Genomic DNA, 12,274 nt, shown 5'->3' with positions numbered 1-12,274 from the left:
ATAAAAACACGTAAACTCAGAAGATGTGGACTGTGACTGCACCATATATCTAGTCGGGAGTGGTGCTGACTGAAAACAGATGATTTGGAGTGATTCGCGCGCTATCTGTTGGTCATTCTAAGGACTTATTGAACTACCCTCGTATCTAGTCGGGAGTGGTGCTGACTGAAAACAGATGATTTGGAGCGATTCGCGCGCCATCTGTTGGTCATTCTAAGGACTTATTGAACTACCCTCGTAGCATCATTAAGGTATAATAATTTCGAACGTGTTACATAAACGGAACACAAACGTTACACTGTTCTGTAATGCTGTTCCTGTGTGGATACGTAATAGATCTGGAATTCCGTAATGCAACTGGTATGTCACAGAGTAATATAACTGTTACGTCACTAGAATATTACTTGTGCTAGGTGAATGGAATATGAAGGACACACTGTTCTGTAAAGCTGTTACCGTAATAATATGTAACAGTTCTGAAATTCTGCAATCTAACTAGTATATCGCAGGTTGATATAACTGCTATTTCACTAGAATGTCACACGTGTTACAGAAATGCAACATGAAGGGCAGACTGTTTTGCCATGCTGTTACTGTAAGGATACGTAACAGTTTTGAAATTCTGTAATAAAAAACGTATATCACAGCGCAATAAAATGTAATTTTTGATTTTGCGCCTTACTTGCGTCGGCTAGGTTCATACTGGTTATAGGTAGTTTAGGTAGGATTAAAATTTCCTGAAAGTTTCATTTTTCAACGGGGTTAAACGTGCGATTATGTGTGTAGGGAACCAAGCGTGAAATTTTGTTATTTAAAATATGAATTTAGTGCAGCAATAGTACAAAAGTCATTTTTTGTCACATATCCTTCTAGCACTGTTATGGAGTAGTTATAGAAAGGCCACATAAAACATTTATATCGCACAACTACATACACTACTTTCGGAAATTGTCGATACGATCACCAAAAGTGCTATTAAAAACTACTGCTGACTTTGAAATGCGATTACTTGTTCAAATTGGAGCCAGAAACATATTTTTTAATATTAGAAATATTATTAACTCACCGCCTCTGTTGAGCCCTAATAACTATACTTTTTGGCTGTTTGGAGAGAATATACTATGTGAGAAGTTAAAAAAAATTCAAGAATTTTTGGATTTTGCGCTCTAAACTCAACTTGCGACATGACCTAGAAAAGTTGTAAAAAGAATCTCAAAATTATACCACTTAATACTTGAAGTCTTATCTTTGATTGAAACAAATAAAATTGGAAAAAATCGTCAAGGTATCAAATTCGAGAAATTCTTGAATTTTTTTTAAGCTTTCTAAGGGAGGTTTTAAAAATGTTTTAGATCCAATTTTGAATAATCAATCTCTTTTTAAAATACGCAGTGATTTTCAATAGTACTTTTGCTGATCTACCTGCAATTTCCGACGGTAGTGTATGTGTTACGGCACTATTACAGAACAATGTTGCTCTGTAACCCTGTCCCTTAATTCTTCTAAAGATATTTTTTACATATAAAGCTGTTTCAGAATTGTCACAGAATGACCACAGGACAAATTTACATTGTAACACTGTTCTGTATGTGTTACGGCACTATCACAGAGCAATGTTGCTCTGTAACCCTGTTCCTTAATTCTTCTAAAGATATTTTTTACATATAAAGCTGTTTCAGAATTCTTACAGAACAACCATAGAACAAATTTACATCGTAACACTGTTACATATGTGTTACAACACGATTACAGAACAATGTTATCCTGAAAACTTATTCCCAAATTTTGGGAACATGGTTTTGTAACATTGTTGCGGAACTGCTGCAACCATTTAGGGACCTTACTCGTTCACTGGTCTAATCCTGTTCTTAGCCAGTTATATAGCCTGTTATTTTCTGCTCTAGAGCTGTTACATCACAGTCTTTTCTGGGTTTTAAAGTGTCCATAATTTTTAGAGAATTTCGTAAGATTTCACTGAATTTTGAAGGGATATTAGAGATTTCATATTTCGAAATAGTTTATGGAATTTCAAAAATTTTAAACGATTTTAGGATATTGTGAGGGATTTTTCAGATTTCAAACGATTTAATGGGTTTCCAAAGTTTTCACGGAATCCCCAAAAATTTTATGGGATCTCCACATTTTTTAAAGGAGTTCAAGAAATACGTAGGATTTTAAGGATTGTTCACATATTTAAAAAATTTTTAAGAGATTCACAACATTTTCAAATTATTGGACGGGATTTCAAAGGATTTTAAGAGATACTGAGGCATATTTAGGAATTTTAAAGGCTATCAGGGCATTTTAATGGGGTTTCGAAGCTTTGAAGGTATTTGAAGGAATTTTTGTAAGATATAAAGGCGTCTCCATGATTTCAAAGGATTCAAAAAGATTCTAACATAAGAGATTAAAAAACATGCCAAAGTACATCCAGAAATTTTAAAGGATCTCGTAAAATTTGAATTAATTTCAAGGGAATTTTCAAAATTTCAAGAAATATTGTAATATTTCGAAATATTTGACGGAATTTATAGGATTTAACTGACTATAACAGATTTTAAAGAATTTTCATGAGATCTTAAATATTTCAAGATATTTCACGGCTTGCTAAAGATTTCGCAGAATCTCAAACAAATTTCTAACGGTGGAGTACACGTCATCTGATCACGGAAATTTTAGTGTTGTAATGGGATTTGGCTGTAATTGAGGATATATGATTCTTTGGCAGTGAAAAAAGTCCCCCAAATATGTTTCAAAAATTCGATAAAATGGCGGATATATAGTACTTTGAGTTTTTGGACAATTTTGATGTAAAATGACGTATCTTGGGTTCTAATTGGCAGATTTTACTCGTTAACGTCTTAATTAATCTGTCTTGAGATACGAGTACATTAGAGCAAAAAATGAAACATTAATTTTGTTGGAAATTTTTTTGAAAAAAAGAGAAACGAAAAACGCGTTTCCAAAAAAAATCTATTTTTTATTTGTCAAAGGAGGGTATAATTGTGGTCTATTAGTGCTGAAATCATTAAAGTGGGGCTTTCACTGGGTTTGGAAAAAAAATGCAAACGTCACGCCTTCTATTGCACGGCGCACAGTGAGCTAAATCGGGAATTTACTATTTAAAATCACCTACAGCCTACAATTCTTCACCGATTTTCAATTTTTTGTTAGAAGTGATCAGAAATAGTTGCACAAGAACGTCTATGGATTACATTTTTAAATTTTTATCATTTTATATTTTTAATATTAATAAACAAAGACCGAAAAGGGGACAATTTTTTATCTTTAAATAAGTAAATTAATTACATTCTTGATGAAAATGAATGTAGATGTATATGAAGAATATAAATAATTAGTAACAAATTAAATCTAATTGTTATAAACAAATTATATTAACAAAATGGCAGCATCAGGGGAATTTTGCTTGCAAATTATATTTGTAGGTTGAAATTGCTTAATTTTATCTACACGATCATATCTGATCTTTAACATTTGTTTTCTGGTTTAATTGTTTATTTTATAAACAAATTATATAAACAAATGCATAGTTCAGGCATTTATTGGCAGAAAGTAATCGCTTTTCCTTCTTTGTTCCTTTAAAGTAGAATTAAGAAAATATTTAGTGATAAACATTGGTCAATTAATATTATTTGTTTATTTAATACACAAATTTCATAAACAAATGCATAGTTTGGTCGTTTACCGACAGAAAGTAATAGTTTTTCTTTTTAATCGTCTTAAAATGACATAAGTGGTCATGTATAGTGACAAAAAATGTTTAGTAAATATCATTTGTTTATTTTATAAACAAATTTTATAAACAAATGCATAGTTTTACCATTTATAGATAGATAGTGATCTTTTTGCTTTCTGATCGTCTTTAAATAATTATTGTGGTGATGTTTAGTGCTGAAAAATTGTTATTCGATATTATTTGTACAATTTATAAACAAATCATATGAGCAAATGCATAGCTTAGGTAGTTATTGCAGAAATGAGTCGGTCTTCTCTCTTAGTACCTTTAATTTATATTAATGGTAATATTAAGTCGTAAAGATTGTTCATTTCATATTATTTGTTTATTTAATAAACAAATTTAACAAAGAACTGCATATTTTGATCACTTATAGGCAGAACGTAATAGTTTTCTATAATTCTAATCGTCAATATCATTTGTTGAAATGAATTGCATTAAAATGGATTCTGCAATTATTGAAATGATTGACAAGTACCACTTAGAAGCTCGTTCTTCTCAGACACTACAAAACGTTTACAGTGATATCATCTGCTGAAAGTAGTGAAAAAAGATTACTTTTTATCTACAAATGGCTAAACTATATATTTGTTTATAAAATAAATAAATAATATCGAATAAGAAATCCTCATTGCTTAACATCACTAGTAATATAATTCAAAGACGATAAGAATGAAAAACGTTAAATTTATGTCTATGAATGACGAAACTATCCAGTTATTGATGAAATTTATTCATATAATAAACAAGTAATATTGAACGAGTAGTCACCGTCATCTTCAAATTATTACTGATATAATTTGAAGATGACTAGAAAGTAAAACGATTACATTCTGTCTATAAATGACCAAAATATGGATTTGTTTATCAAATTTGCTTCTTAAATAAACAAATAATATCGAGTTAACGATCTTTATTGCTCAATACTACCACGTATATAAATTAAAGGTACTAAGAGGGAAAACCGATTTTTTCTGTCAATGAATGCCTAAACTAGTCATTTGTTTATATAATTTGTTTACAAAGTAAGGAAATGATATCCAATGACCAATGTTTATCACTAAATATTTTCATAATTATAATTTAAAGGCACTAAGATAGAAAAACAAGCAGAATCAATCTCTTGCTAATTATTTATGTTCTTTAGATACATCGACATTCATTTTCATTGTGAATGGGATCAATGAAGTTACTCATATAAAGATAAAAAATAATAATGAAAATGTCCCGTTTTCGCTCTTTGCTTATTAATATAAACAATATTAAATGATAAAATTTTAGAATCTTATCCATATACGCTCTTGCGCAACTATTGCTGATCACTTCTGATAAAAAATTTTTAATCGGTAAAGAATTGTAGGCTGTAGGTAATTTTAATAGTAAATTCCCGATTCAGTCCACTGTGCGGCGTAGGCCAGTAGGGCAATTAAAAGTGCCTGTGGTTAAATTAATTTTCAGACCACAATTTTCATTCGATTTAAAATTTTTCATAAATAAAAATTAATACAATTCTGTATTCATCGAATATATCTGATTTTTTTTTTAATTATTTCAATACTTTTTTATTTCATAAACTAAATTGCAACCACAAAACATTTTAGCATTTGGAGAATACATTTGGTATGAAATATTCAGATCGATTCAAAGAAATATAAATTCAATGACACAACTAGTTAGAAATGCTTTTCAGTACAATTTCAGTAGCTTCCAAATAAATTAAATTTGTCATAAACAAATAAGTGGATCAAAATTATTTCCTAGGGATTAGCAATGTTTAGTCCCTGAATTTAGGCTAAATTGTTACAATGTACATAATAAACAAATTTTAGTAACAATTATCTGTTACAATTATTTTATGGTTTAACAATTGCTTGAAGAAACCTATTTACCAAATCAGTTCTTTGGCTACGTTTTGAGGTATAGAGTTACTTTTTTTAGCATAATTAACTAAAGGAAATAAATTTGAACGTTTCTTAGAACTCTTTGGCGATTTCTTACAATTATGATTGTTATGACCAATTTTATTAAACTTTATTATTAAAGCAAGTAATGTTTACAGCCAAATAATAATAATCGCCAATATTAGCCTAAATAATCATTTGATTCCACGAATTTTGCGCGTCTGCGAAATGGAAATAACAGCATGTCTCTGTTGTGTTCCATAAATTGTGATGCAATTTTCGAACCGTTCTTTTCATATTACTTCTTCTCGCTTTGTAATCTTCACTGCTACATAATTCTACATAAATGTCTTAAAATCTGTTGTTTCCCAGTTGTATATTTCACGAGTAGTAGTGATTTGATAAGCGTATGGACACTGCGAATTTGCTTTAGATGCTGGTCTTTTAATAATGTTACCGATTTCATCGAAACGTCCATTTCCATGGGAGTTTGCATGAAAATTCTATTTTGCTTTGCATCCAAAATCTTCCTTGTGATGTGCTATATTGACAAAGTCCTGGCGATGCTTTTTATATTATGTTGCTGAAAACTCTGAAACGTATTCTGCTTCCTCTACAAGTATTTTTCTTTTTGCGTTACAATTCCATTATCTTTTATCCTGATACAGATACACAGTAATCGCATTGTGTTCTTGTATGCCGGATATTATTTCGTAACTGATGTGTTTCAATTCTACTTTCGGATGTGTGGTACCACACAAACCACAAAAGAATGAGTGCTTATTTGAGTTTTTGACCAGTGATGACTCTGTAAAGGTTTTGATAATCCAGATGGCGGTTTTCTGCAAAATATGAAAAAATTAAAATTATACATACTTTAAAATTTTCTTTTGATGTGATATATTCTAGGTAATTGTCGGCGTAAACTTGCTCTAAAAGATTCTTCGGACTGTTATCGCCAGGACAGTTTTGGCATTTATTAAAGTACCAAAAAATCCGCGCAGGATTGCAAATTGCTTGAGCTTTACAATGTTTGACAGGCGAAAATGATAAAGAATTTGATTTGGCTAATTTACGTGGTTTGTCACCAATCAATATAAGCTTTGCATTTTGATGGGGTGCGCAAACACATAAACTGTGAGTGTCTCTCGTTCCAGCAAGAGCACACTCTTTATATCTCAAATCTGTGAATTTTGAGAATCAAACTTTTTGATCAGAGTTCTTTTACTTAAAAGCATAAAAAAATTCTCTTATTTTACCTAAAACTGAACTGTTTTGAAGTTTCACTTTTTCTCCATTATTTTAACTGGTAAAGTCATTTTGACGTTGAATAAGGCGAATAAGATCAAAATTTCGATGAAATTTTATAACGAACAATGTCTTTTGATCTGATAGTTTTCCCGCTTTTGGGCCAGGGGAAAAAAAAACCTTTAGATTCAGTTTAACGTTTGGCGGTGTGAACCATGCTATTGTAAGAGTTGAATACAGTCACAATATTTGTAATACTTCAACTGTGTGGCAAAATAGTTAGAATTTTAATTTTTTTGCTTTTTACTCGAATTAGCCTCCTTAAACTAGTGTTTTAAATGGTTAATAATTTTACCACAATCGCATTCAGTGTCTTGAAACTCAAACAGTTTGCTGCCTATTATTTTACAAATCCTTTTCTATTTTTGACATTTTGATACTATCAACAGAAGAGGAATCACTGCCTTCTTTACCTTCTATTTAATCTTCCTCTTTCATTTATATTTCCAATTCCATTTCCACATCATTTAGGGCTGTGACTTTACTAATGAGAGTGGGTGTATCACCTTTAGAAAATTCCTGGCAGCCATTATCACAAATAAAACGGTTTTTCGAAATGAGTGGCTATTTATTTCGAATATTTTTAAGGACACGCCTACGATTTTTACATTCTCATCAGAGAAGGTATTAGATTTGTTTGATATTGGAACCCCGTCCTCCATCTTTGCCATACCATCACAGTTTGAGACCTACTGAATCGGAAAAAGAGTTTTCGATGAATATGTCTGTCTATCGATTTTTAGTTTGCTGCATAACTTTCGAAAGAATTGACAGATTCGATTGGCCTTTGGTATACTCTTTTAATGTATTGAATTGGATATCGAATCCGATAGCCAGTTATTTTGGATAAAAGTTCAAAAAGCGGGAGCAATTTCAAAATTCTTGAGACATTTTGCGGCCAAACTATGCAAGATGTGCAAAAAGATGCGAATGCAAAAATGATGCACCCAAAAAAAATCTATACATTTTTTAGAGATAGGACGCGTAGTTTTTATTTTATTCGTAAAAAACAAAAAATATCTACAAATTTGTTATAAAATCTTGTTATAAAAATATATTTAAAATAAGAACATTACATTTTTTTCAAAAAGGATTCAATCTACAATAACATTTTATTTCACAAAATTTTTCGCCTAAATTATATCTACGTATTTTCTTCGAGCCACCTTACGCTAGAATGCGTATTTTTAATTTAAATCATAAAAATAACATAAAAACAAACAAATTAAATCTATGAAAAACTGACATAAGTTGCAAAAAAATGTTTGGTAATAATTTTTTAATATGATGCGCACTTTTTTTAATTATAAAAATTAGTCAATAAAAATACTTTTGTTTCAATACCGATACATATTATGAAGTTTACAAATATATATTTATTGAAATGAGATATATTTTTGAGAGTAGCTAAGAATAAAGATTAATGCAAAATAGGAAACTAATATTAAAGTAATCATTAAAAATAGAATTTCTACTTTATGTTTGTAACAGAGTTGAAAATAATGTAGAAAAGTCCGGATTTTCGATGAAATCGAAGGCAAATACGAGATACGTGATAAAAATGTGTTCGTTAAAGCAGAAAGAACTTTATAAAAATAGAATTCATAGTCACCCGAGATACGTCATATAAAAGGAAAGTTTTTCAAAAACTCAAAGTCCCATATCTCCGCCATTTTATCGAATTTTCGAGAACTATTTGATGATTTTTTTTAAACTACGAAACAATCATATGTCCTGAATTTCAGACAAATCCCATTCCCACATTAAAATTTCCGTGATCAGATGACGTAGACTCCACCGATTTCTAAACTTTATGGAGGATTTGAAGGAATTTCCAGGAAGCTTAATCGTTTTAAAGAAGTTTCAAACGATTATATTCGATATCCACAAAAAACAGGATTTTAAGGAATATTCACAAAATTTATATAATTTTGAGGGATTTATAAAATTTGCAAATAAATTGAAGAAATTTCAAAGGATTTCAAGCGAAACAGAATATTTTCACGAATTTTGAAGGATATCAGAACATCTTAATAGGATTTCGAAGATATAAATTTATTTGAAGGGATTTTTATCAGATTTCAAGAGATTTCAGAAGATTTCCAAAGATTTTAAAGAATTATAAGGAATTTGAACAGATTTGAAGAGTCTAAAGTGTCTTTCATGATTTCACATGATTTAAAAAGATTCTAAGAGATTTAAAAACATTCAAAATTATATTCACAATTTGTAGTAGATTTCATAAGATCTTAACCAATTTTAAAGAGATTTTAAGCATTTCAAGGAATATTGTAATATTTCAATATATTTTACGGTATTTTTAGGATTTCAAGCGAACGTAAGAGACTTTAAAGAATTTTCATAGGAATTTAAAAATTTTTAATTAATTCACGGATTTCAAAAGATTTCACAGAATCTCAAATAAGTTTCCAAGGGAAACTTATTATTTCACACTGCTTGAAGGATTTTGAGGAATTTCCAGGTTGCACAATCGTTTAAAGTGGTTTCAAATGATTATCCTCGATTTTCATGGAATGTATAGAATTTCAAGGAATATCCACATCTTTTTAAAAATGTTGAGGGATTTACAAAATTGGCAAAATAATTCACGGGATTTCGAACGGGTGCACAAATTTCCAGGGATTCCACGAGATTTCATAAGAAGTGTATACTAGATTTTAAAAATGCTTTACTTCTTGAATCTTTATTTATTGGACGTATATAATAAGAAATATTTCCTGAAAAAGAAAGAAAAGGTGTGATACAATCTGTACAATATTATAAAAAAGAAATTTTAATAGACCTTACGTAATTAATGGATGCTTCCTTATGTGAATAAAATATTTATTTATTTACAATTTGTGAACAAACTTTCTAGATTTTTCCATGTCAGAATATTCATGTTGCACGGAAATGAAGGAGCATTAATAAATTTCGTTAATTACTTTCAATGGTCCTTGTAACTCAGTATACCACTCTCTCAAATTGCAATATTTAAATTTTACTTGATCAAATTTCCACGATATTTCGCAACCTTCTAGTTTTTCAAATGTTTTAGGTTTGAACTCTTAATTTGAATACCAATTAAATGACTTTAGGCTTTATATACCAATATGAATATTTGCGTGCTATTGATTAATAAATTATAATTCCCTTGCGTGCAGTCAAAGACTTTATGTTTTCTTCAAGGTGATAGTTACGAGAAAGGGATGGTGCTTTTCAAGTTTCTGGCATATTATGCGATACCTCTATGTATTATATCGGGATTTTATTTAGGGATGGCACGACATTTGGAGCTGTCTACTAGAAATATGCCAGGAGAGATTCCTGGTGCCCTCCAACATTGTGAACAAATACGCACTCGAAGAAAGGTCAGTCTAAAAAATATTATCAGATTAAACAACCAACTAGGCCTAGGTTTCAAAAGCAATGTTTTTCTATTTTATTGGGAGCTAAATCATGTCATAATATTTTCAAAATGTTCGAGATCCTTCAAAGCACTTTAAAACTTTCTGAAGTAAGAAAAAAGGTGTCTATAATTAATTTCTTCAAGGACACATAAACATCCTTGTAATGATAAAAATTCTAGAGTTATAAAGAACCCCACATTCATTGTAAAAATCAAAATGGCTTTTCGTATAAATATCTAATTATATTTTCTTCTGTAATTTCGACCGTACAGATCAATAATTCAAAACGAATTATTTTTAAAAATAGATCATCCATACTCAAACTATTTAAAAGTTTTCCATTTTTGCATGCATATTAATAGAAGAACTCATTTATTATTTAAATTTCATCCTTTCGACAATTTTTGGGCAGATATGGTTAAATACATCATATTTTCTATATCAAAATTATGAAAGCAAAATTTTTATACACAAAAACTTGACAAATTCACTATTTCGTGTAAAAAAATGCTGTTTGGGGGTTGTTTTAAAATCTCTAAAACATTTTAGCGAAGTAGCCGACATCCTGAGCAACCAAAATTAAGTGAGATTTTGTTATTAAACTATTTAGAGGCCGTATTTAAATTGCGTAACGGATAATACGTAGCTCCTTTTCAAGACCCCCCTCACTCTCCTGTAACGAACCATAACAAAAAATTTCTACCCCTGCCTCAGTTACTACAAGTGAAATATGTATGATTTCCAGAAATAATAAAAATATGAGACATGAAACAATTTGAAATATTTTGTATTTGTAATAATATATGCTTTGTGGTGCGAAAACTTTATTTTACAAATTCCCTTATTATTTCTTCCAATGTTTTTCATATCCCTTGACCATTAACATTCAAGTACCAGCATTTTAATTTTGTAATACTTTCGACATATGATCTTTTATAAACGGAATAAAAGAATATTTTAGATTCAAATTTGAACTAAAAATGTAGAAATTTGAAATATTCTACCACAATAGATGACTTCTCAGCGAAATTGTTGAATCTTCAACCAAAAATTTGCATTTTTATTTTAAAAAGCTGAAATTTCTAATCAATAGATGAATTTTCAAATCAAAAAGAGAATTCCAAAAATTAAATTAAATTTTCATCCAAAAAAGATTTCAGTTTACTTTTCAATACCAAAATAAGAAATATTTTTGATTCATAAAAGATTTCAGTTAACTTTTGAACACTCAAATATTAATGTTAATCAAAAAGTAAATATTCTTCGTAAGTAGTTGAATTTTCAACCCAAAGAGACGAACTTTCAAGAAAACTTTTGAATTTTCAAGTATGTAATAAAATTTATAAATAAAAAGATAATCTTCTAGAGAAAGCAATTGCAAGAAAAAAGAAATTTTATTATAAATACAAGACAAATAAATTACTAACAAGAATATTATATCAGAGTTACCGTAACACGTTATTTTCAAAATTCTCTCATTTTTCAATCTCCAATTTTTCATTTTTCCTGATCATTGATGTTGAAAGATCAGAATCTAAAGCAACATTGTTAATGCAAAATCTTTGATAAAGGGAAGAAACCATTTCAAATAAAAATTCAGAAATTTCAAATTATAATTAAAACATTTGAAATTTATTCTGCTTGACAGTCATTTGATGTTATAGAATGTCCCTAAGTTTTGCAAGATTTTTATTCCTATATCCTGACTTTTCTTTAAACAAAAAAATTCCATGACTTTTTAAAAAATTGTTATTGGCTAGGTTCGTTTTTCACTCATCAGGTTTCTTAGGGGCGTAAAGTTAAATTCATATTAAATTTATATCAATTTACTGCGAGCTACTTTTTTTCCTTTGCGGATTTCCAAAAATTTCGTACATGAATAAAGACCCCCCCCCCCC

The 12,274-nt window shown here is 29.6% G+C and overlaps 2 protein-coding genes across 2 annotated transcripts in view; one reads left to right on the top strand and one right to left on the bottom strand.

Annotated features, from left to right (window-relative positions):
• Nucleotides 1–12,274, top strand: part of LOC117181208 — a 243,827-nt gene that overhangs the window by 155,343 nt on the left and 76,210 nt on the right. The window contains exon 5 of the mRNA XM_033373771.1: nucleotides 10,156–10,337. Coding sequence (XP_033229662.1) covers nucleotides 10,156–10,337 — 182 coding nt within the window. The remainder of the gene's footprint in view (nucleotides 1–10,155; nucleotides 10,338–12,274) is intronic.
• Nucleotides 5,450–12,274, bottom strand: part of LOC117182026 (6-phosphofructo-2-kinase/fructose-2,6-bisphosphatase-like) — a 110,823-nt gene continuing 103,998 nt past the window's right edge. Inside the window, exon 8 of the transcript XR_004468244.1 lies at nucleotides 5,450–6,500. The gene's annotated coding sequence lies outside the window, so the exon portion shown is untranslated. The remainder of the gene's footprint in view (nucleotides 6,501–12,274) is intronic.

The sequence above is a fragment of the Belonocnema kinseyi genome, chromosome 10 (assembly GCF_010883055.1).
Source record: "Belonocnema kinseyi isolate 2016_QV_RU_SX_M_011 chromosome 10, B_treatae_v1, whole genome shotgun sequence".
Classification (NCBI taxonomy): Eukaryota; Metazoa; Arthropoda; class Insecta; order Hymenoptera; family Cynipidae; genus Belonocnema; species Belonocnema kinseyi.
Note: the sequence above shows the minus strand (reverse complement) of the source record. Positions and strands in the feature narration are given on the sequence as shown.